The sequence below is a fragment of the Chelonia mydas genome, chromosome 4, assembly GCF_015237465.2.
Source record: "Chelonia mydas isolate rCheMyd1 chromosome 4, rCheMyd1.pri.v2, whole genome shotgun sequence".
Taxonomy (NCBI): Eukaryota; Metazoa; Chordata; order Testudines; family Cheloniidae; genus Chelonia; species Chelonia mydas.
In genome coordinates, this window is record NC_057852.1 from 23,648,972 (window position 1) to 23,674,719 (window position 25,748).

The 25,748-nt window shown below is 38.7% G+C and overlaps 1 protein-coding gene across 8 annotated transcripts in view; it reads left to right on the forward strand.

Annotated features, from left to right (window-relative positions):
- The window catches only part of CCSER1 (coiled-coil serine rich protein 1), a 1,152,782-nt gene that overhangs the window by 933,854 nt on the left and 193,180 nt on the right, over positions 1-25,748 (forward strand). For 3 of the 8 annotated variants that reach the window (XM_037896869.2, XM_043545155.1, XM_043545156.1), the window contains exon 10: positions 22,881-22,926. The exons of the other annotated variants lie outside the window; for them this stretch is intronic. In XM_037896869.2, coding sequence (XP_037752797.1) covers positions 22,881-22,926 — 46 coding nt within the window. The remainder of the gene's footprint in view (positions 1-22,880; positions 22,927-25,748) is intronic. 8 annotated transcript variants of the gene reach the window in all.

Sequence of the window (25,748 nt, forward strand, 5' to 3'; positions counted from 1 at the left end):
GGACCAATAGCCATGCAGCTACTGGCTCACTGATGCCGCCTGCACCCCAAAGACCCAATTCTTCGCTGCCTTGCACTTCATGTAGTCATTTACACTGATAGAAAAAATACCATTCCTCTAGAGGAGAGTTGCAGGTCACTCTGAAGGAGTTTGTGTCACCTTGGGCAGCTTCAAATCTGTGCTGATTTTACCTGCAGATTGGCTGCAAATGCAATTATGTCTTGCACTGCAGCTCCCGTCTACGTGAGTCCACAGAGCCCACTCTTTCCCCACAGTAACTCACTACAATTTTCTCTGCAGATTTGCTCCCCCGTGCACTTTATAGGCAGGGCATTAACAATAGGACATATGGGAGTAACAGTGAGACACATCAACATTCTTCAGTTCAGCTGGTAGTGCTGACTATGATCCTTGGAGTTACTGGTGTCTGTGGAAATAGATACAGTCTGCTGAACTCTTTTGGGAGACTTGTTGGGTTTAGTTCTACTTTAGGGTAAAGATAATTAGGCTTTCTCTACTCAACAACCACCCGCTTAATTCCCAAAGTTGGTCCCTGTGATTGATTACATCTTTTCCAGAGGAATTGAAGTTGTCAGAAACAGAGCATTTCCTAATATCTTTGTCAGTTCATGCTTAATATAAATATGAATTCTTGAAACCTTCCTCACTATGTACGAGTTTGAAAGCTTCAGTCCCCAGTGCAGCGAGTCGTTTCCCATCAATTATATTTGAAATGATGTTCAACGCAGAAATAGCAGATGGAACTGTTTCAATGAGGGGCTGATTGAAATGTTTATCCAAATAACCACTTTATGTTCAAAATGTATTTGCATTAATCAATAAACTCTATCTGCTATGTCCTGGGAAAAAATTCCTTTAATGTAGGTATCACCCCCCAAAAAATCAATGTGCAGTGAACTTGAACCATTATTTAGATAATAGTCTCAGATTGTTGCATTCATGCATTGGATGCAGTATATTACCTTTCTAATTTAACAGTAATATCTCTTGAGTAGTGAGGTGGGAAACAAAATGTTCATCTAATGAAAACTCAGCGTGCTTAATGGAAATGGTTTTCTTGTTGTTTTTAGAAAGTCTCTTGTTTTGATCTGTCTGTCAAAGTATATATTTTGCAATATCTCTGGTGTATCAAAAGAATACATGTTTTCTGAAACAGTGTTACATTCTATAATTTTTTCTTGGCAGTCTATACTCAGCATTAGATTGCAATAGAGGAGAGTTTTCTCCCTCCTGATGAGTACTACTATGGGTAAATGTTCAAAGAGACTGCATTTCTGATCAATTTTATTTTAACATAGTTACCATTTTCTTCATTTACCCAATCCATGAATATGCAGTCCACTTTTTATTTCCCATTCTCTCTTGTTTCCGTGATAAAAACTTGCCTGGAGATTTGTTAAATCTCAGTGCAAATCTTAACTATGTTCCTCCTCTGCAGTGTAGCCCATCACTGATTCTTAGTAGATCTGTCCACTTATGAAGTCATTACAAACTCTTCTGTTATGCACGGTAGCTCAGTCATTTCCAGGTAACAGAATTTGGAATTGTCCCCTTGAATGTCTAACTGTCTCACCAACAAGAGACTAAAATTTTGTATAATTAAATAGCTTGATTATGTGCAAATATAATGTGGAGCCTATTTGCTGTTGAGCCTTCTTTCTATAGTCCAAATCCAGGAAACAACATAAAACATGCTTCACTTTAGGCCCTTGAATAGTCTCACAATGTCAAAGGGGGACCCTAATTGTGCTTCAGTGTTTTGCTGGATTGGGGCCCATGAAAAGAACTTTAGTTTAAGGAAGTTTTTTTAAAAAGTGTTCTGACATTATAATGTATTCAAATTGTAGGTCCAGTTAGAATGCCTACCAGAGTAACTTTACTCACAGTCGCATTGAATTAAACGAAAACAAGCCCCAGTTTTTCAGAGAGCTAGATAATTCAAGTAACTTTCAGAGAAGTGAGTGAATTTGGGACTATGAACCTATCTGCTTCACAAAAGTTTTGAAAGTGAGTCTTCCTAGGATTCCCCTTGAATTCTAAGCTTTTAGTAGAAAGCTGGTAAACATCCAAAGGTGGTTCCGTCACAGGCTATATGACTCCCATTGAAATCAGCAGAAAGATCCCCACTGACTTCACTGGGAACTGTACTGGCCCCTAATATGTTTTATTTTAATTTTAATATTAACCCATACAAAGGAAGCATTTTTTATTATTATTATTTTGGCCATTTTAAGAAGAAATGGTCCAACTGAGTGCAGACCCCTCCATTAGCAATACTGTGAGAGTCCTTATCACAATCTGTATTTTTGTCATTACACGTCTGTCACAGAGACAGCAACTTTCAAAGGTGAAGTGAAGATGAAATGCTTAATGAAATAGTCATTTTTAGATAAGTTCCCCTGTCCAAGGATATCCCTTGGGATTTCAAGAACAGTATCTAGGTAAGGGTCATGATATTATATAAATTATCAAAGGGAACACATTATTAAGTCTCTGAAGCACAAACCACTAATATCTAATTTAAAGGACACGTTTTTGTAAAATGTTAATTAGGTCATTTACAAAAATATACTATTAAAATGCCATTAAGAACTTTTGGGGCACTTCTTGGCTCTCTGCGTGTGCAGTATTGGCCGATGTTTTTCTTCAGAGGGAGGAAATTCATCAGCTAAACCACTCCTTTTTTAAAAAAAACCTGTGTTATAATCAGTGTATACCCTGCAAGGTAAAGAAGTGAAAACCATCAGTAATTATTCCTGCTGGTCCCAACAGATGGCCTAATTAGATTATAAATTCAGTTTAATGACCAGTGTACATCATTTAAAGTGCAAATTAAGTTTGTCTTCACCTTCTGTTTCAGATGTAATATCTGACACATGTAGATGAAATAAATGTGACAAAGCAGCAGTCCCCTGAATAAAGCTCATGAATTTCCTCTTGTGGTGTAAAAATATTATTATTGAGTCCAATCCTAGAGCCTTCCTCAGGCAAAACTCCTGTTGACTTAAGTGAGACAAGAGGATTTGACCCACTCTTGTTGTTGTTACTTTAAAAGGCCCATTTGGGACTGATGATTTTTGAGCTATTACACATAAGAAACCTAGCCTGCAATACTCTACTCTTGTCAATTGGATATTTTTCACCCAGAAGCTGGTACCTACAACAGCACTGTACCTTATCTCAGAAAATATAAAATAGAATCCTTGCTTAGGATCCCAGGTACAATCTTACGTGCAGAGAATGAAAGGTCAACTAATTTCTTATTATCTGAAAGTTAACTGCTGAAAATGAAATTAAACATATGGTTTAACATCAGTCACCATCCCACTCTTTGTGACTAGCTCCCATCATCCTCTGTGGCACCACTTAAAAGCAGGACCAAGGTGACCACTTTTTACACTGTTGGCATTGTTAGCATGATGGAGTTCCCTTTTTGTGCTTCATCCCTATCTTCAGGACAGTCACACCCACAGTGAAAATTATTTTTCCCTCTCTGCTCATTGTGGCCTACCTTTATCCAAATCAGTGTTTCCTGTTGTAGGGTCATCACGATAAATATCACTTGGATTAGAATATACAAAAAATATACACTCCTCAGGTACACTCATTTGTCATGTATGCATAGATGTGTAAAAATTTTCAATGGACTATTTTTGCTATCAAAATGGGTTCTGTTGCAAATGGATTTTTTTGTAGGAAAATGCTGTTTACAATGTTGGTTTTTAGAGTTATCAGCCAGAAAATTTAAGATGATAAATATTTTACAATTTGGGGTGGAAATGTTTGAAAACTTGAAATGAAACAAGTCCTATAAAACAAAGAGCAAACGTGTGGCTGTTGATCATATACATCATTGTCACCTGGCATTCTCCCTCTCCTCCCCCCCAAACCCTCCCCCGCCGCCAGTATCGTCCGATATGTGGTACATTTCACTACAGATGTAGCTACAAACAGTGATCACAATAGTGATATTAATAAGCACAAAGGGATCCATTGTCTCTTCTTCCTTCCACAACTATCTGAAGTTCTTCAATCTGCAAATTGGGCTGGAAATCTCATGAAAACAGGCTTCCTTTCAAGACTTCCTACATTTTAAAAACAGAAGGGATCATTATGATGATCTAATATTAACTCAGTGTAACACAGGCCATAGAAATTGACCCAATAATTTCTGCATCAAGCCCATCATTTCTGTTTGAGCTCTAGTATAGTTTTTACTAAAATATCCAATCTTGATTTAAGGACTTTGTGACAAAGAATTCACCGTATCCCATAACAACATTTTTGAAACTTCTTGCTTGTGGCTGGGCAGGGAATATCACAAGAAGAGACCAAAAATGTGCGAGCTGCTTTACAGAACAAATTAAAAACTCTCACTTCCAGTCTTGGTTGGACCCATTCAGTATAGAGATATATAAGAATTAAAAGTTAAAAAGTTAACCAGTTATTTGCAAACATCAAAAAGATTCAACTCAAGTTTGGTGAGGATTCTTATTTTACTCAAACGCTTGTACCTACCCCTATTTATAGCAATGTAATTTTCTTACTTTAAACAGGGATGTTAGTTACTGCTTCTTATGCATTATTATCCTGCTCTGCTTATACGGCAGCCTCTAGTTTGCTGTACGAGGGCAACTTCAGAACATTTCACAGTTTTACGGCTGGTATTCCAGTGTTGCACTTACTGTACATGCTCTTTATTGTAACTAACTGCCATCTGGAGTTCTCTTCCTTGGGCAACTCTGAGCACAGTATAACTAATTAGTTTAAGATCTTAGGATTCGTTTTTGGAGCTCCCTTTAAAAAAAGTATTTTGTCTATTTGTAATAATTTTCTTTATTTCTTTTTTCTAGTAAAGGTCAGTTGAATAACTTTAAACAGAACTTTGTTTCCGGGACCACCACTCTGAATGTATTTTTTATGGCAGGTGTTTCAGCAATTATTACTAATTGGAAGATTAGTTCCCATTGCTATAGCAGCATCTTTATTCACTAATAGGTGTTGGCACATTGTAACTAGCACTAACTCAGCTAAACACACTGCTATTCAAATGAGGGATGTTTAATGTTTCGTCAAAATGGTAAACATGTAGGTGGTAGATGAGTTAGTACGTTAACCTTTCGCCTCTGACATCTGGACTCAAATAAAATTTTGTCTTAGAACATAAACAAGAAATGAACACAATGGCATTATCCCAGATCACTAAATCACAACAAAATTTGGAACAGGTGAAGTCTAAGAAGACCGTCTTATATCATGGGACCTTGCTCTTTTTCTGACTTTCCTGTCAAGTGTAGCATCACCCAACTCAGCATGCCTCCCTTTTGTCTTCTTAAATCTTCTCTTTTAACCCCTTTTAAACACCTGTGTTATTGACGGGATCCCCTATCAAATCTCTTTGGAGTAGAACAGCATCCTTAGCCTGTTTTGTGGGTGATTTGTTTCTATTCTGACCCCCAATTTGTTAGAATGGTCTACCCTTGATAGGTCCCTGACTTGAAATTGGTTGTTCCCCTCTTTTTCTTAATAACTAAGTATTAGCTCTGTTTGAGTGAACCAAAGGCAAGTCTCAGATTACCTCAGTATACAACACTAATCGTTCTCTGCCTGGCCAAATTAAATTTTTGTTGATGCTTCTTCCCAGTATAATTTAATTATACAAAAGCATATAAAATAGTGAAGTATCATGCTCCACCAAACTGCTGATCATTTATCACTTTCAAATAAGATTCTTTGTGACCAGTAACCCAGAGTTTGTCGGTGACGTCGGCCCTTGTTTCAATAAACCATGCCTGTTCAAAAAGCATGCATAACTGCCAGCACGTGCTTAAGTACTTTCTTGAATTGGGGCCATAATGTCTCAATATAGTATAAATTATCAGCCACAATTTGGCACTTTTTAGTGCACTTTTTTGCATTTATAATGTTTATATTTGAGTTTCGTCATTGTATTATAATTCTTTGTGCAATAACATGAGTACTTTGAAAAGGTAGTACTGCTTATTAATTATTGTGTATTTATTTATTATCATGTTTGGGCATTTTGAGGTACACTGTCTGAGTGCTAACACAGGTAGAGTATTGAAGAGGAAGATATTTTTCTTCCTTTCTATCTCCATTCAGATTTCCTTCAGAATGCGCAAAGGAAGAAATACCAAAAGTGAGAGAAGAAATTAAACAGCTATTAGAATTATTTATAGTACTTGTGCTTTCAAGAGTTGATGCCCTTAGTAGTGTGTCTCTTGCTGTATTAGGTGTTCTCTGAAGGGAGAAAAAAAATGTAATGTCATTACTTTACAACTGTTCTCTTCGAAGTAGTTTTGTTTGTCATTATGAATTCTTATGAGCTGTCCCTCGCTCATGCTTCCCTCTTCTGTGGCACTTCAGTGACTGTACAATTATCAGCTCCAAAGAAAAGTCAATATGTAAAATAAACTGACATATTCACAGATCATTGTTTCTTGCTGTCATCTTCAAGGTATCTCTTAGATCAGAATAAAAGAGAGTGCATAGTCCCCTCTCAAAGTGCGTGTGTGTGTGTGTGTCTGTCAGCTAGAGTATAGCCTGTTTTGCGTTGCATTTGAGACAACTGCCATGATACCCTTTTTAATCTCTGCTTCCTTTCCCTTCTTCTGCTGCCTCCTTTCTGAGGCTGGTTTGTTACCAGTGAGTGGCAAATTTCAAAAATTTCAATTCGCACAAAGACCTCAAAGCTTGGATGCTTCTATAAAACTCTTTATACAAAATTAGGCTGGAAGCTCGTTATGAAATATCTTCTTTGAGTCCCAGGCTTGAAGGTTACCCATATTTTTTCCCCTTCAGCGGAACTTTGATTTTATGTTTGGAGACTGAGTCAATGCTCATTTGATTAGGACTGGTTCACTTATTCCATGGTTTGGAAATGTGTTTATAAGAGATGGTGTCCCCCTCAGCTCCTAACACAGTACACACATCATGGATATTGTCCATCCTTATCCCTTCCTGGAGCTTTGAATTATTATAAACTATAATAATAGCAAACATAAGTTTTAGCCTTGATCTTGATCCCGAGCTTGGCTTTTCCTCAAATTTCTCTCTTTAGTACTTCAATGTCCCTAATCCCTTTTTGTCTCGGTCTAGTTGCCAGGTTTAGTTAGCAGAACAACTCTCTGTGAATGGTCATAGAACCAGGTATCCTACCAAGATGCTTTTTGCATGAATTGTGACTTGGCAAGTGGTTCTGAAATTCCTGGGAGAAAAAAGGACTGACATTTTCACTTGACAGAAACTGGATATTGTGGCACCATATACATGATGTGTGAGCCATGCAGAAGCCTACCCAATTTCATTGTTAGAGAAAAGCTCACTAACAGGATGCCAAATCATGTGGTTCAGAGCAAGGCTAAGAGGTTGAGTCATATTTATAATGTATTCTTGTAGTGAACTCCCTGCAACTTGTGTTGAAGTGAGGAGTATGTAAAGAGGTGGGATAAAATAGCTGTCTCTGATAATTTTTGGATAAATTTCTCAAAGGAACGGTAGTGAGAGGAATAGAGAGATTGTGCCTTGAAGGGAATCCAAGCCTCACCATACAACATCTAGTACCAAGAAAAGTATCCAGACAGTGACACCAAATAGCTAATGGAACAATCCCCTGCAGCCATATGTGAGATTTTTTGTTTTTGTTTTCAGTGACCTCTCACAACAGCTAATGTGCTATTTAAATAGTGCGCTGAAGGGGTTTCAGCAGAAGGATAAGGGACAGCCTGTGTTAAAGACGTCATGTCAAGAATATACATCAAAACCAAAACCCTATGCTGCACAGGCTAATATGAACTGAATTAACCCAGAGGAATATATATTGACCCTGGGCAAGATAGTCTATATATAGGAGGTGTATAAAGGAACAGATGAAACATGAAGCTGTTTAGGGCTACAGTTTACAGTGTGTAAACTAATGTATTTTATTGTGGCATATACAGTATCACCAACCCCAAATGTTAAAAAAAATATATATTATGAGTCCGGCCCCCTAAAATTCATCATATTTTAATAACTAACGTTTGGATTCTTTTAATTTGCCTTCTGGGTTTTGAGCTGTGAGGTCACATTTTCATGCTTTCCTCGACCACTGAGAGGTTAGAAACATTTTTTCGTTTTTTTAAGTGAAAGCATAAAGTCCCACATAATCACTTGTCTCCAAGAACTGGAGATTTTAAGTAGAACATCAAGTATCATCAGACTTGGAGTAAAACTGTGGGAGTTGGCAACACCGCTACAGTGAGATGGAACTGAGAAGGATCAAATATTCCAATTAGTAGAATCAAGCTTTTTGTGTTGATTGTTAAAAATTGCTTTTGAATTAAGAACACCAGAGAACAAAGTCCTCCATTTGAACACTGCACAGGTTAGCAGTGATGTTTTTTCCTGTACCCCTCTGCCTATGTGCTTCAATACTGTCCTAGCTGTAGGCATCCGAGAGCAGCCGATGCACACTCAAACTTGGGTCTCTGTTGACACTATAAAAATATACTATAATTTGAGCCAGCTGCCACGGTGTGTTTTTGTGATGTGGACATTTGCCTGTGATTAACAGGACAGAGAACAGTAACTCATTTCATGAAGGCCATCAAACAGTTATCAGATGGGAATGACCCGGTCCAGGTTTTGTTTAGTGACCTGTAACTGAAAGACTCCATATCCTGTTGTTGACCCTTCCCTGGCAAGTTGATCAGTCTTCCCTCTAATCTTGTTCTATAATAATCTAAATTTATTTTTACAGGTCTTCTTTTTTTCTTTTTCTTTTTTTTCCCCCCAGAATATCAGTTCAACTCCTCTAATTGAGCCATCAAATTAGTTTAATTAACCAATAAGGCACCCAAAAAGTCTATGAATTTGATTTGTATACACACCTGAGATACAAATACAATACATCCAGTAGACATCGTCTGTGAAATTAACTGCTTCTGATTTTTAGAATAAATTAATTAAACATTCCTTAATTCACAATGGGATTCTTATATATCCCTCTGTATTTCCTCTCTGAGTTAACAAACTGTTTCTTAGCAGCTCTGGAAAAATAAAGGGCCTCACAAGAGATACCTATTATTTTAATACAATTCATCTTTGGACAAATTTTAAATGTCTTGCATCTCTTTATAGTGTGGAGTTAAGTTTAATAGAGATGAGCATGATCTGCAAAGTTTAGCTCTGCATCTGGTGTTGGGTCCAGACTTCCCCAGAGTTCACAGGTACTTAGCATTCCAGCCCATCTCTATTTATAATTTATAACTTGTCAGTACATTGAGTTCAGTGGGTGCTAGATCAGACTGTTATCCAGTTTAGAGAAAAGGTTTGATGGTGATATGCAGTAAATACTTGCCACAAGGAATTTTTGTGACGAGAGCCCCAGTCTGTCATATCTGTGGTCTGTAACTTGGGCCCAGTGCTGTTGGATCCTGCAGTGTACTGAGCATCCTCTGCTTCTGTTGAGCTGAGGGCCCTTAGTCCCTTGCAGGACTGGGCCCTTAATGACTCATTCATTTTCTTTAGGGAGGTAATTGTTGAAATGATGGTGGTTTGGGGTTTTTTTTCTTTTGTTTTATGTTGTCTTCTAAACACCATATAAAAGGAAATTAACCTAAAACACTTGATACCATTAGAATGGCATGAGTTAGGGATGTTATGAGAATCCTGGCCATAAGTCAGATTTAACAGTCATAGAATTGAATGCTATTGCTGGATTTACAAAGCAGATTAATAATTTTGGGTCTGATACAAAGCCCACTGGAATGAATAGAAAGATTCCTATTGACTTCCGTGGGCTTTAGATCAGGCCCACAATGAAAATTGCATTTGCAGTTTTTTATACAGGGATAATCAAATGTCATGCTTCAAGCCATAAAGATCACCACACAAAAGGTCAGAAGAGCGTTTGCCTCCCTTGAAAACTTCAGGTACAGACCACTGCTGGCAAGTGTATATTGATTCGATGAACCAGTATTTTAATATGCTATGGAAAACCCTAAATTTGTATTATCTTAATGTACTTTGTGGGCGTGTGTGTGAGAGAGAATTTCTCCCCCCATCCCCCATTAGAGAGCTATAAAACTGTTGTATTCCACTTGTTCACATTAGCATGACTGAATAGTCCTGTGAATTCAGTCCATTGGCAGATTATTTTTGTTCTCCCTTCCTAGCTCAAAAATATGGGGGTTGTTTGTATTTTAATTAAAGCATTGGGTTTTCTTACAACTAAATGAGCCGTGACAGAAATATTGTAGTAGGGGTGAAAGGGCAGCAACAAACACATCCTCCAGCATTCATCCCTGCCTATAAATTAAAACTGGCATCAGTGCCTCCAGTCATTGAGCTTTGTTTTCCCAAAACATTTGCTACAGTGCTGTATCTAGATCTAGATATATCTGGGTACAAATCTATATATGTCGATAGTTTGGTTTTGATCTGTATCTATCTGTCAATTTGTCTTTTTGAGTATGTGCATGTGCATACACACACTCGTATGCTGGGAAAATGAATTAAGTTCCAAACACACACACACACACATATATATATATAGAGAGAGAGAGTCTTTCTCTCTCTGTGTGTGTGTGTGTATAATACAAAAAAAACTTTAACAAGTAGGCTCACTTTTTTTCAGTCAATGTACACTGTACAACCTGGGTCCAGTCCATCTCCCTCTAAAGACAATAGGAAATCTTCCCAATGACTTCAACAGAAAGTGGATCAGACTCCCTGTGAGGTTCTTCTCTAGGGCATCTTTTTTCAGAAGAAAGACGTCCATCAAATCTGGAAGATCACTCCATAGGGCTAAATTGTATTGGATACACATGCAAGCATTAAGAGCCAAGCAGATGTAGACATGATGCATAATCACTTCAGAAAGGGCAAAATATCCAAGTTACCGTGAAGCAATATATTGTTACTCCAATAGATATTTGGGTCAGCCACAGTCTGATAGTAAGTGTGATGAAATCTGCATAGCCTGTTCTGTCTGCCCCTTTTGCAAAACTCCCAATGATTTCTATAGGACCAGGATTTCACCCAGGTAATACGTACATTTCCCCTAACATACTCTCTGCCTTAGATATTTTTGTATTTGACACCCTGAAATAATTGTGGTATAAATATTTGCAATATTTTAATTCACAATACATAGTACTAACTATAATATATGAGGTATAATACTTCAACAGGAATTAACTCTGGAGTTGCCTTTGTGAAAATATAAGCTATTCGATACACCATGTAACACAACACAACTTTATTTTGTATGGTATTTTTCATACATAGAAGTAGTAGCAAAAGTGCCTTACAGAGTTACATAATACAGTTGCATAGCTAAATAATAAATAGCACAGAAAGGAGAAATTAAGAGGTACAGATAAGTGAGAAAATATGTTTTAGATGTGATTCTTATGAAATGGAGTGAAAAAGTGAAGAAATACAGGGAGACGAGAGCAGACGGTAGGAACTGAAGAGGAAAAGGTTCTTCTACCAGGAGTGGCAAGATTGTGTGAAGGGACGGGAAGCAGGCTAGAGTTAGACATGTGAAATGAGTAGAATGGGGGTGTAGAGAATGACCAGGGGCCTAATTCTGGTTTCTCTTCCATACATAGCTGCCAATCAGAGGTAAATCTAATGATATGAATGGAGTTACATTGGAGTTAAGCTGCTGTAGATGCGGGGAATCAGACCCTATGTGCGCTGAGAGATCTGTTGGATCAAATTCATGAAGGGCTTTAAAATGAGGGGTATTTTTAAATGGATCCTGAAATCAAGCTGTTGAAGGAATTTGGGTACAGGGAATGATGTGTAAATTCTATTTTCTTGAGTTAAGTTACGGTACCTCTGCACTGCAATAGAAGCCCCACAGGACCAAGTCTTAGAGCCCAGGTGAGCTAAAATTGCAGAGTAGACATTCAGGCTCGAGCTCGGGCACTGAGACCCTATGCGGTGGGAGGGGCCATGCTGCAGGTCTTTTATTACAGTATAGATATATTTTCTGAGGCCTTGTCTATACTGGTGTGGCATGTAGTGTATTGGCATTACACAAGTAGCTACATGCTGCAGTGAAGAGCAAGCTGTGTCCACACTGCGGTATGTAGCTACACAAGGCAGTGAATGCTCTGCCTGGGGGAGGTAGAAGGTTGCTGGAGCCTTTCCGTGCCACATCTCTCTGCCAGAGCCTTTTCCTGCTCCTGCTGGACTCTTTCACTGTGGTGGGAAAAGACTCTGGCAGTGGGGATGCTACATTGCTAAAGGTACCAGTATAGCTGGGGAGTCACCGCTTGGGTGTGTAGAGAGCCATGTAGGGTATACACCCTGAGGTTCAGGCATGTCTTTATTCTACTCACCTAAGCAGTGCCTCATTGTCTACGGTGCTGTTCATACTCATGCTGGGGGGGGGGCATGCAATGTGTGTCCTCTATACACCGCCATAAGGAGTATGCAATTTCGACATACCGTGAGGGGTCATAAAGCATCTGGGGCTGTATCGCACTGTGATTCTGACGTTAATACATCATCACGTCACCAGTGTAAATGAGCAGAGTGCAACTTCTGATTTAGTATTTTGCATTTCATATTTCCATTTTATTTTCAAATGGTTGTTAAGGTAGAAAGACAGTATTTCAGCAGATGCTGAACCATACAGAACATCAAGACCTACTAGCAAGCACATTTTCCCCCCAAGGAGCTTAAACAGATTGTTGTTGTTGCTAGTGAGGTAAGACCAAAGAAATATCCAGTTCCCAAATAAGGGTCATTTAATCAGTAAAGTTTCAGAGGGATTAAGCTTAAAGAGCTGTGGTTTCTGCTGTTATCCCACATGGGCCTTTAAGGGCCTGATCCATAGCCCAGTGAACTCAATGGAAAATAGTAATGATAGTTTGGGCGTCATGAGGTTGCCAATTCAAAGTGTACTGTCAAAATATATTTTTAGAATCTTTCACTTAACTGTGACAGCAGATTGCTGAGGATTGCATGCAAATCTTTCTTCTTTCAGAGCTGAAAATGCGCCAAGAGACTGCTAGTAAAATATTTACTGCTAACTTTAAGATGGAAATATGTCTTCCTTATTGAGCTATAATTTTACTTCGAAAGATATTTGTAGGAGGAACAGATTTCTTTGAATATATCTACAGCCTCTGTTGCTGTTGTCTAGAGACTATTTTCTTTTAATAATTTTACTCAACTGAATCAGTTTCCACACCAAACAACAACAAAAAAAGAGTAAAGAAATATGTGCCATTTCCTTTCTATCATCTGTTGTTGCACATAACTTTAAATATTTGGGAGTTGCAGGCTACATATTGGTAATTCCGCCCACTATAGGATCAAAATATTTTTCTTGTTTCCCTGTTTAAGGCAAAACACACAGTATTCTCTCAAACCTCAGGGAGGAAAAGAACCTAAGTGATGAGCAGCTTGTGTAAAAGAGATCATAAAGGTATAATTTGGGCTGGTTTTGAACATAGCTAATGTTAGAAAAGAGACTTAGATGTGAACAATTGCTTACTAAATCTAATAGTTTTAGCACTCTCAAATCCCATCTCTTGGAAAGAAATAGAAACAGAGAGAGAAGCAAGAACAATTTTTGAGTGGGAAAATAAGGCACTTAGCCAGCTTGGAAAACAATGGAATTGAATGGTTAAGTCACTAGACTAAGTTTCAGCAGATGTGGGTTGGGTTCCTGGCTGTGTCACAGCTTTCCAGGAAGATCTTCAGCGACTGAATTGATCTTTCTGTCTCAGATCCCAATTTTATGCTTGCATGTTGTATCCTTTTCTTCCCACTCTTTGTGTTTCTTGTCTATTTAGCTTTTAAGCTCTTCAGTTTAGGGACTCTTTCTTCCTGAAGGAGGGGCTGACTACAGGTGTGGCCAGCTCAATCAGGGTCCAGCTGGCCCTTATAAAAGGGCTGTGAGCCTGGAGCTCAGGAGGAGTCTCACTCTAGCTCTGGAGTGGGAAGGGCTGGCTGCCTGAGAGTGAGGTACTGTAAGTGGAGCAGTGCTGGGGAAGGGCAAAGGGAGCTGGGGAGCTCCAGCCTCGTAAACCCCCAGGCTGCAGGCCTTGGTAAAGGCCCAGAAAGGAACTGGGGCTGCAGAGGGGCAGCCTGGGAATAAGCAGAGGCAGCTGGTCCTAACCCCTTTGACAATGATGAGTGGCCATTGCACTGCAGTCTGCCCCAGTGAGTGGGGGCTAGATGATGACTGGCAGTAGCCACTGAGGCAAGGTGGGTTTGAAGGGTTGGGGGGTTCCCCAGGGAGGGGAGACCCAGAGTGTGGGGGTACTGCTGGGGCAGAACCCCAGAGAAAGGGCACCGGGCTCCGGGAGGGACATGGATGCCAGCGGCAGGCGAGACACTGGCCTGCAGAGGGTGCTCTGAAGGCTGGAAAGAGCTAATTCCCGAGACGACCAGCAGGAGGCGACGTACCGGTGAGTCTTGCATCGCTCCAGGGCCTCTAAGTGCTCCTGAAATACAAATAATAAAAATAGCAATTTCTATGCCTAGGGCCCAATCCTGAGAGTTGCTGAGCACCCTTTACTTCAATAGGAGCTGAGAGTGCTCAGCACCTCACAGGAGGACCTAAAAATGCACAAGTTTGGACCCTTTATTAGTAACTTCGTCATGAGAATAAGAAAGTTGGTTCATAATAATTAGATGCAATGACTTACAACAGTGGATACAAAGAATCTGATTTCCTAACTCCACTGAAATAAAAATATTTTTCACTACAAGATTAAAATATTTACTTTGAAAATTATAGCTGCCATTCAAATTATTGTTGTTTTTTAAAAAATGTCCCCTGTTGTGATGATGTTTAAACCAGGGTCTCCACAGTATGTTGCTTGTGTACTGCTGTGACATTTAATTTTGATCCAGAAAAAAGGGACTGATGAGAACACAGGTCCGCTGTTAAAACTCTGAGTTTTAACATTCCAATCTGTGCAAGAACCGTAAACATCTCATCAACCCATAGGCTGTGAACAATTTTGTTTCTGCAAAAATAGTACTTTACTTTCATATTAAAACAAAACAAAATGAAAATAAGTGAAACAGCGGGTGGATGCTCCATAGAAGTAAGTGTTTCACTTTGGATTGCATGATTTTACCTGATGCTTGTTGGCAAAAAGCCTGATTCTTTGAACTACAACTCATAGCTGGATTAACTGCAGCGGAAACTACAGGTAGCCAGCTGCGTGCTTATATCCAGCTAGCCAAAATGCCCTAACTATTAATAATCTATTCTCTGGATTGCCACTGATGCTTTTCAAAATAATTGTAGGTAGCATATCCAATTCCCCGCCCCCCGTTTTAAGATTGATTCTCTCAAATTCCCCCTTACCTGATTGCCATCAATGTTGAGCAATGTATCATTATAATAGTTATTATATTATAGTAACTCTTGAAACATACTATGTACTGTGCAAACAAATAGGAAGACTTAGTCCCTGTTGTGAAGAGCTTTTCATAATAAATAGACAAACAGATGAAGGTTGGCGGTAAAGGGCTGCAGCAAGCCATGTGGTTGAGGTGAAACTTGGCATGTCTGGTAGGTCCGTATGTTTGTTTGTTCATATATTATTTAAATTCAAGCAAACAATCTCCAATTGCCCCTCTTCCTAGCCACTGTTAATTGAGTAATTTCTTGTAGGCATAGTGGTAGAAATAGGTTTAACAGAGGGATTTGGATAAGAAAGTAATACAAGCCAAATCAAGTGAATGTTGTGTGGATAAGGAACAGTGTGCAAGAAAGCAGGGAGATAGCTGTGTGAGTAGCAGACAAATAGCGTCTGTGGCTGGTGTTGGTAGAGGCGGAGGGGTAATACAAAGAAAGATAAGAGCAGAAAATGATGGTGGATGGAAACGTGAAGTGTCTCAGAGGCTAGATTAAGAAGTTTGAACTTTAACATAATAGAACAACGTATCCTGTCCATGCAGGGGAATGGGTTCAGGGATCCAACAAGCCTTTACCATCTCCAGGTGTTGAAATTCTGTATATTAATAGCTGTTTTGCCATCATGTATTGACAAAAATTATTTTCTACAACTCAGTAGTTCATAACACAGATAGTTAGTCTCTAAGGTGCCACAAGTACTCCTTTTCTTTTTACGAATACAGACTAACACGGCTGTTACTCTGAAACCAGAAAAGGTATTGGAATTCACCATTGTTATCCCTTCAGCAGAATCTGTCAAATGACAGGCTTAGCAGTTACCAAAATTTCCATGAGGTTACATCAGTTCAGCATGAGAATATTTCACATGTGGCAATAGCTACAACTTAAATACTCTCTATCAGTTCTGATATTATGCCTTTGTATCTTAAATAAAGAACTACTGGGTTGTGCTGTACAGAGGTATCTTTCCCATTTCCGCCATGAGAAATAGATATTTTTTTCTGGGTCCACATTTTAAATACCTCCTTCCCCATCCTGTGCCTACCAAAACCAAAATCTGCTGTCTTTTATCTTTTAGAACCCTCCTGTTAATTGCGTAATTGGTGGATTTGTACCCTCAGAAATGAGGATACTTATTGTATTTAAAAAAAAAAAAGTCATGGGATATGTAGTGAGATTTCTTCAGATACTGATTTGCCCGTTGTCATCTTTACGAATGTTCCTCATAGAAAGTGACACAAAAGGGACAGCATTATTTGTGTAGTGCTGCTGCCTAGAGGGTCTTCAATTCAACTGAATTGATTTGACAAGTTTGTATATTGCAGAGCTTGGCCCTGAAAGTTGCTGAAGGTGACCCCTTGGGACACAAATCACCATATATAATAGAGCTAATAACAGATGCAATAACAACATTGGGATTGGGAGGGATGGAGGAAACATATCTGACTGCTGAAGTATTTTTACTGAAAGACTCCAAACAGCAATCTAATACACATCTAGATTTTTTGCCTTTAGTTAGTAGTTTGCATCCTTCTTTTCATTCAGGCTCCCTTGCTGTTGCTATCCCAGAAGAGCCGCAGTCATAATTGGTTAGGTTGGACTGTGTTTGAAATTATTACTCTAAAAAATGGCAGAAACTGATTTTGGTAATACATGAAAATAAAATAACAGTGGCAATCTAAAGTCAAATTGCCTTGGTGATTTCACTGGAGCTGTTAGCGGATAGTGACTGTGACTTCTGAAGAAAATCATGTCATATTTTCACTTTGCAAATATTAAAAAATTGAAAGTGTTTTCAAGAAGAACTGAGGGTTGCTGGATTCTGATTGTCTTTTTAAAAGTTACAGTGAAAAGAAATTAGAAATGGCTGGCTGAATGAATAGGAACAGAGCAACAATATACCTGCTTGTTTGGTGCATAAAATCCACATTCACTCTGGACATATCTTAGGTAATCAAGCATTCCTGCATAAGTAGTGACTGGTGCTACAAGTGTAGGATGACTTTCAGGTGTCAGAGTGAAAAGAGTCTTGCAACAGAGGGGGAACCCTATTGGATGGAGGTACTTTTTTATTCCATAGAGAATTTGTCAATGGACATTGCAGTAGATTCTGCCCTCATTCATGCCAGTGTAGATCCAGAATAACTCTATGGAAGTCAATGGACTTACTCCAGATTTACCCTAGAATCAGGGTCAGAATCAGGACTATGGTCTTCCATGTAATCCAAGTTTTCACTGATTCTGGAGTGAAAATAGTTTATAAAAGACTGCTCCGTTTAATTGCTCCTAAACTGAAACAATTGACTACATTCCTGAAGCAAGTAGGGTAAAAAGCTGGTGCCCCACTTCCAAACCTAGTATGAAGCCTGCCACTGTGTTCTCATATTGTTACTCTAGCAGTCTTTAGCTGGGTACTGGTGCTCACAGATAATGAGAGTACTGATTTCAGCCTCTAGAATTATAATAGATTATAATTAAAGTTACCAGTACAGAAACCAGTGTGTACAGTGAGCCTGAGATTATGAATTCACTTTCCTCTCCTATATTTTAACTTCATAAAGGTTTAAATCTTTGGTTTCTCCTTTTGAAAACAAGCTAGAGGGTGCAATGGTTTCCATTTTTTTTAACAGAAATAAACAGCAAGAAAAAATGAATACATTGCAAAATAGTATGAGCACAAGTGTAAGTGGTTATATCTCTATGTAATAGAGATAGAGAAATGGCCTCAAAAGATTCAGAGCACCCATAGCTTTCTAGATGTCAGAGAGAGCTGCAATTGCTGAGCATATCTGAAAACTATGCCATTAAAATATGAGCGACTTCTCTCACAGAAGAGAAATTTGCTTCAAGTCTCCAAAAATATATTTTAAACAATTATGGGTTTAATCATAGCACTTGAAATGTGTAAAGACTCCTTCAGTCGTGTAACATGTGTTGGCAAAAACTCAGGTTGCTTTAATGAACTTCAGTTTACTGCAGCCACATATTTCCAATGGCTTTTTGGCCCTTTTACAGACAGATACACCTGAAACAAATGCCATCTTCCTCCCTTCTCCCATTCCTCCTCCCTCCCCGTAAAAGTCAGTCTGGTTATGTTTGTAGCACTGCACCTCATCTGCAGTACTTGTGGCACTTTCTCCACAGTCACACAAAAGCTCCTCAGTTTCCCAGCTCATGACAGCTACTCTTTTAAAAAGAGATTTTTTTTAAATGTGTGCGGAAAGATGATTTAGCTAGGTGCACATAAACTCCCATCAGCCCTTTCCCTTTATTAGCATAGTGGAAGATCCAAATATTTGCTATCTCATGACCTCTAACAGTTTCTCCTTTTTGGGGGCTCCTGTTTTTCATTTTGGTGTCTCAAGTATCTCCCATGTTCAGTGTATTCTCCTCCTTTATAATGGTCTTTTCCTTCCCAGTTCAAAGGCTTGCCATCTTGATGGTCATTAGAGCAGAGAAGAACTGTCAATGTTAGAGTGGTGAACAAAAATGTATCAGCATCTCTTCCCAAATCACAGGCTTAAAATATTGGACATTTCCCATTAGCTGCCAAGAGTAAAGGACTTCATAAACCAGCCACTGGAGGGTGATAACATCACAAATATTCGCGAAAAGAAAAGGAGTACTTGTGGCACCTTAGAGACTAACCAATTTATTTGAGCATAAGCTTTCGTGAGCTACAGCTCACTTCATAGCTCGCGAAAGCTTATGCTCAAATAAATTGGTTAGTCTCTAAGGTGCCACAAGTACTCCTTTTCTATTCGCGAATACAGACTAACACGGCTGTTACTCTGAAACCTATCACAAATATTGTAGCAGACTGAGTCCCATCCTGTAGCGGTCGGTAGTATAAGTATGCCAAGCAAGTACATGACAGGTCGGCTCGATAGAGTTCTTAGCTTGCAAATTCTACGTAACATTCCCTTTGAGATGCATCTTCATGAGGTACCAGCAGCATGTTGTGGGAATACCCTAATATATACAGAAAACAAGTTAAATCCATTTAAAAGGTGTGATCACCTCATGGTACGTTCAGAAGTGTCCTACTCTGAGCCCTTGAATAATGAGCAGGAAGACAAATATATCACAGATCCAAACCTTTTATTATATAGCACACAATAGTCTGGGAGACACTATTCTCTTGGTGTTCCCTCTTAACTAAATCCATGCAGCAGAAAGATGGAGAAAATGTAGTCTCACAGCAATATAAGAAGATTGTGCTGACTTCATGAATCATTAATTTAGAAACAAGAAGGCCAACACTCATCTGCAATATTTATGTACTTTTAGATCATTAACACTAATATATTATACTTATATAGCACCCGATAGCCCCAAGGATCACAGGACGCTTCACAAACTTGGTCACTTCAGCCACCATTTAAATCCAGCCCCTTTTTGGGTGGGATGCACTAGCTGTTGGTCAGCAGGCAGCAGCTCCGTGCCACAGTTTAAGATAGTTTTCAAGAGTCTTCTATCTAATTGAAACTGTAGGGGAAAATTAGATAGGAAGGAATGTAAATACCCTATTTAGAATCTGGATAGAACATCAGAGTTAATATCCTTACTCTTGCCAAAACTGCTACACGGTTTATAATTATAAGCAATCAGGGCCTCAGTTTTAAGTTTCACTTTAAAGATGTCTGGCTACATTCACAAAAGGACTTAGGCAGTGCCACACTTCGTGTCAAAACATCTAAACTTTAGGCACTTAAAAAATCACTGGGATTCACAAAGTCTTTGTTAAGGATTGAGGATTCCTCCACAATAAGTGGAGGGAGATAGGTGCCTGAAGAATGGGATTCACAAAAGCCAGCAGGAAGATGTATGAGGCAAAGGTAACTTTCTGTCTGTTTTGTTCTCATGGTGGCCCACAACAGGAAGAACAGAGATGCCAGGATGTCTTCAAAGAGTGCTTGCCATTGGAAAATTTTCTAGTTTTGACTTAAATAAATAGATGTTACCTTAGTATTTTCAGTATTCCCAAAACCTAATAGAAGAAACTGTGGAATACTGAAAATATTGAGGTAATGTTATTTAGTTGTGCAAGGAAATTGGTAAGTTTCTAAGGTTCGCCATGATTATGGAATTTAGTAGAACAGAATGGCCTGGTTGATGTTTTCCCTTCTTCTTCTTCTGGTCACTTTGCATAGCTCATGTAGTACAAGGTAGGGGTAACTAACCTTACCTGGTCAGCTGACAATTCTCCCAGTGTAGGCAAGTTCTGAGCTGGCGTAAAGTGAGACAATCAGTTTCGAAGACAACTGCTTCCCTCATCCTAGCACAAACTGGTATGGAAAGAATGTTGGGGTGGGGTAGAATGGAGTGTTCCTTAGCTATGCCAATTGGTAACCGGCGCATGGTCCCATTGAAAACATTGCCAGTTGGCATAAGTAAGAATAAGCCCTATCCTGTTGTGACTTATACAATGGGCCAGAGCTGGCATGAGTTCAGCATGAGAATTACATGGTGTATCTAGTTCCTGGAAGTCCCATCCCCTACTTCCTTCGCTGATTATAATTTAAGATAGGATACAATCTAAGCAATATTTGTTGATGGACTGATCCAACCTGTAAAGCTCAAGGGTGAAATCCTTGTCCCAGTGAAGTCAATGGAAGTTTTGCCAGTTATTTAAATGGGACCAGGATTTCATTCACAATCTGGATCCCACTTTTCCTCAAAGATTACAGATGTCAGTTGTTAAGGACAGCGAATGAAACCGAACTTAAATTTTGGATGAATGCTCTTGGGACCCAATTTTCAAACTTGGTTACCTAAACATAGGTACTTAGATTGAGATTTAATTTAACTACGGATAGTTTGGTTAAATCCTCTGGTCTGCTTTAAAAATGAACCTTAAATTCATTGGTGCCTAAAATGGGTATGTAGCTGCCTAAATATGAATGTAGGTACTTAACTTTCAAACTATATAAGTAATTATACTGGGATAATGCTGGATTTATTCAGTGGCGAATCAGGTCCTTATCACAATTACAAGAGGCAAAAGGTAACTTTCTGTCTCTCTTGTTTTCGTGGTGGCACGCAACAAGAAGATTATAGAGATGCCAGGATGTTTCCCATAGTCTTCAAAGAGTGCTTGCCATTAGAAAACTTTCTAGTTTTGAATTAAATATATATATTACCTTAGTATTTTCAGTATTTCCAAAACCTTAGTGACACAGTCAGTGCCAACTGACAAGCTTCAGGCACGCTGGGCCAAATGACTTGAAAAGAATTACACTTGGTATATTTGGACCATGGTTTGCAAGCAGTAGCCTCGGCTGTGCAGCCATGTAGCCAAAGTAACAAATAAGTATGCAGTGTTGTTGTAGCTGTGTTGGGCCCAGGATATTGGATATTAGAAAGACAAGGTGGGTGAGGTAATGTCTTTTATCGGACCAATTTCTGTTGGTTAGAGAGACAAAATTTTCAGCTTATATAGCGCTCTTCTTCAGGTCTGGGAAAACAAATAATATTCGTGACAGTGAAAGAATTAGTTATCTGGAGAGGAGGGATGTTAGAAAGGTAACTATATAATTCATACAACATGTGCTCTCCACTCTGCAGCCTGAAACAAATTCCAACAGCTACGTGAATCTCAGATAAAGCAGTTGGCCAAACTTTAACACTACTATGTATCTATATCTATATAGTATGTATTGATCCGGTAGGAATCTATATTTACCTTATCTTCTTTCTCTGCAAGCCATTGCTATTATCTTACGCATTTTGTGGCAAATGTCACCACGAAGATGACACACTTGGCATTTGATTCGTAGCTTCTTTCTGTAAACAGAACAATGAATAGGCTGTGATTCAGAGCTGCAGCGCAATTACCAGCATAATACATGCAGGATATAGCTCTCTATCTATTGAAAGAATTATGGTATCTATTGATTAAGGATTTAAAAAAGCAACTTCCTATCAGCTAGTGGTTCAGCTTTCATCAGACTGATTCATGGAATACTTGTCAAATAGTTATGGAGGGAAAGTGACGAGGAAGTGACGGGAAACAAAGTGTACTGCAATGACTCTGGTATTGATTGAAGATATACTGTGCTTTCAAACAGTGACTGAATAAGTTAAGAAACTGATATAACAGAACCTATTTTTTTTAAGGAGGCCACATTAATATATACTTTGTGTTCTACTTTTCATCGAACTTAATTTGACAAGTTTGAATGGTACTGTCTTACACTCTAATTTTTTTCTGTTTTTGGCTCATTGTGTCTGTTGATGGGTGGATTACTCATAGAACCTTCTCTATTATAATTTGTTTCTCCGAAAATAGGAACAGCGATTCTTCAGTAATAAGAAGCTACTTTATCTAACGAGTCTCTTTTTATTTTGTTTCACTTGCCTTCATTTTCTTCATGTCTTGTCATTTTTTTTTCATTTGCTACTGTTAATCCTGACATGCCTTGCTCCAAAAAAAAAAAATGTGTTTTATTTACAGGGCACAGCTTATGGAAGTGCTCCTGTACCTTCTCGCAGGCAATTATGTGAGTCTCTTAAATTCCGCTCTGTGTTGTAAAGATGAATGTGTTCATGTGCTGTAGCATGGCATGCCAATATAGACTAAACGCCCTAAGGTCAATATGCAATCACCAGTGTTGTATATTGCCTGTAACGTGTTTGTAGCTAATGGTACCTATAGCCCCTTTTTTCCTTACTTGTTTGTCTTGTGTCCAGCACATTGTAATTAGAGCTGCACTGTTCACTGTAGAGTTGCAAGAAGGGCAGGAAATCCCATAATGACTCAAAGTCTGGAGGGAGTAAGGACAGTAACCTCAGCTCAGCTCTTGAACATATCATTGAATACAAACATCAGAGGTTGTGGATGACTTTTCTCTGATCTACATATTAATATATGTGTCCAGTTCTCCTCTGTCAGGCAAACCAAACCAAAACAGCCATGATTATAAACAGACTAAGAAATCCAAAATCAGACAGCTTTGTGCCGGGTATATGATACTGTATGTTCCACATTATTGTATATGGGCCATGCTTCTAAGCAATCTGGAGCACAAACCAGTCACCTGTGGGTTATGAAGGCGGGGTCCATGAGTGAGATCTCTGCCTCTATCACTTAAAATTTCCCATTAACATTGATAATATTCACCCTACCTTAAAAGCTTCCCTCAGTGCCCTACCAAAACAGAAGGAAGTAGCAAGCTAGCTGAGCTATATTTTAACACCTTTGCTAGTGCAGAAAGAGGGAGACTTGCATTCTAGTTCAAGATGATCTCTCTGACAACCTATCTGCCTTATCATATTTCTGCAATTGAGATATATGTAAAATTAATATATAAAGTCTCAAAAGAGACATCAGACTTTGAGATATGAACATTTTACGTTCCCTGAGTCCATCTCTTCTAACTTCCCGTATCTAAGTGTCCATCTCAAAGACATCAGTTTGTTCCACATGCATATAAACAGCAATGCCTTGCATTATTACCATTATCATGCACTGCATCAGCACCGAATGCCAAATAGATTCATCCTAATATGACATTACAGGCTTATCCACTAAGTACAGTCCAAGTTGAACAATGCTTTCCTTCACTGTTGGCAGTACTAAACATGTTGCTTGCATAAATTCACCAAGGCTGAACTGTGAATCAATAGGACAATAAAAAGCATTTCTCCTCGAATGTGGGTCTTGCAAAAATTAAAAAAAATGTAAATTGTATTTCACTTTCCTCTTTATTGTGTAAGTATCTGAGATGTCTGAATTCTTCTGGATAGGACTACAGGAGAAAAAACCTCAATTCAGATAAAGTATTTTAATTGTGCGCATATTATGGTAATTAAAGGTACAGTGGAAGGAATTCACATTCCAGGTAAATTATTATTCATCTCTTGACAAATTATTGTAGCTCCTTCCTAAACTATTTTACTTTCTGAGATGTATATATTTATGAATCTGGAGAAATGAAAACTTCTGTCTGCTTTCTGTATGTAAGTTTGTCTTTGCTACTGGTTTATATGATATACTAAATTAGTCAAGACGATGGATGTGTGGTTACATGATTTTTTATTGATATTTAAATTTAGTTATCAGTAATAAGCAATATGGAAGGTATCACTATCTACAGCTTCCTATTTTATAAATAATCTGGGCTTCTTTGGAACAGATAGGACTGATGCACTTAGGTGCACAGCGTGTGAAAGTAGGAAACACAATGCAGAGAATAGAAAGTGTTTCATTTGGCAGAGATGTGACTACATTTATGGACGTAAAGAAAGGAGTGGGACCGTGAGGCAGAGAGGAATGAAGAACAACTGAACTAAGTATGTGAATAGATAGATAGGAAATAATAATACATACTAAAAGATATCAGGCCTTGCAAGAAAAAATAAGTCTAACTGTGGTAAAAATCAGGTTAGGATTATTTCTAGACAGCAATGTACTGTGCAAAAACCAAAACACACAGATTAGAGAGATGAGTGGCTAGAATTATATGTACAGAGAAGATATCTCTGTTTTAACCATAACATCCTGGGATATGCATAATATCAGTAGAATATGATATTTTCACCAAATTATTTTCTCTTGCTACATATAGTCAGAGGTAAAGATATTTTGGAATATAAATATTGTGGCAAAGCTAAGACATTGACACTGTGACAATATACCATTCAAAGGCTAGAATTTGATTTTGGTTCCATCCCTAAGTAAGCTTATGCACTAACCCAAGAATAGAATCTATTTACTCCCTCCTCTGCTCTCTCCTTACTGTGGAGGGTAATGATTTTCTACTGGTCAATATCAATGGTAAATTACTGCAAAGAGTTGAGCTATTCAGGCCAGTGAGTAAGGGAGTTGGAGTCCAGGCTCCACCTGTTCTCCACACCTTAACACCCTACTCACCCATGGGCTCTACGGAGAGAGTAAGTGAGGAAGTACTCCCTTGCATGGGCATTGATTCCAAATCAGAATCTAGCCATTAGTGGCAATTGTTCTAATCGTATAAGGTAATGAGTACTCTCTGCTCTCACTGAAGAAAATAGGAGAAGAGAACACTGCATCTCACAGCAAGTGCTCAGCACATCACAGGATTAATCCCACTGGGAAAATCTCATGTTCTCCTAAAGTTCCTGAAAACTCATTGCTCCAAATTTATAATTTGGGAAACACCACTGACTTCCACAGAAATAGACTGAGGATTAATTTGATTCTCTGAATTCCTACTCACAAGGTTTCCAGTGTGTCATGTTGTCAGCAATGTTTGGTTCATGTCCCCATAGAGTGGGCAAGGGTGCATGACCCTTCAACCCCAGTGGGTATATTAAGAATCACTGGGAAATCATATGGATTTCC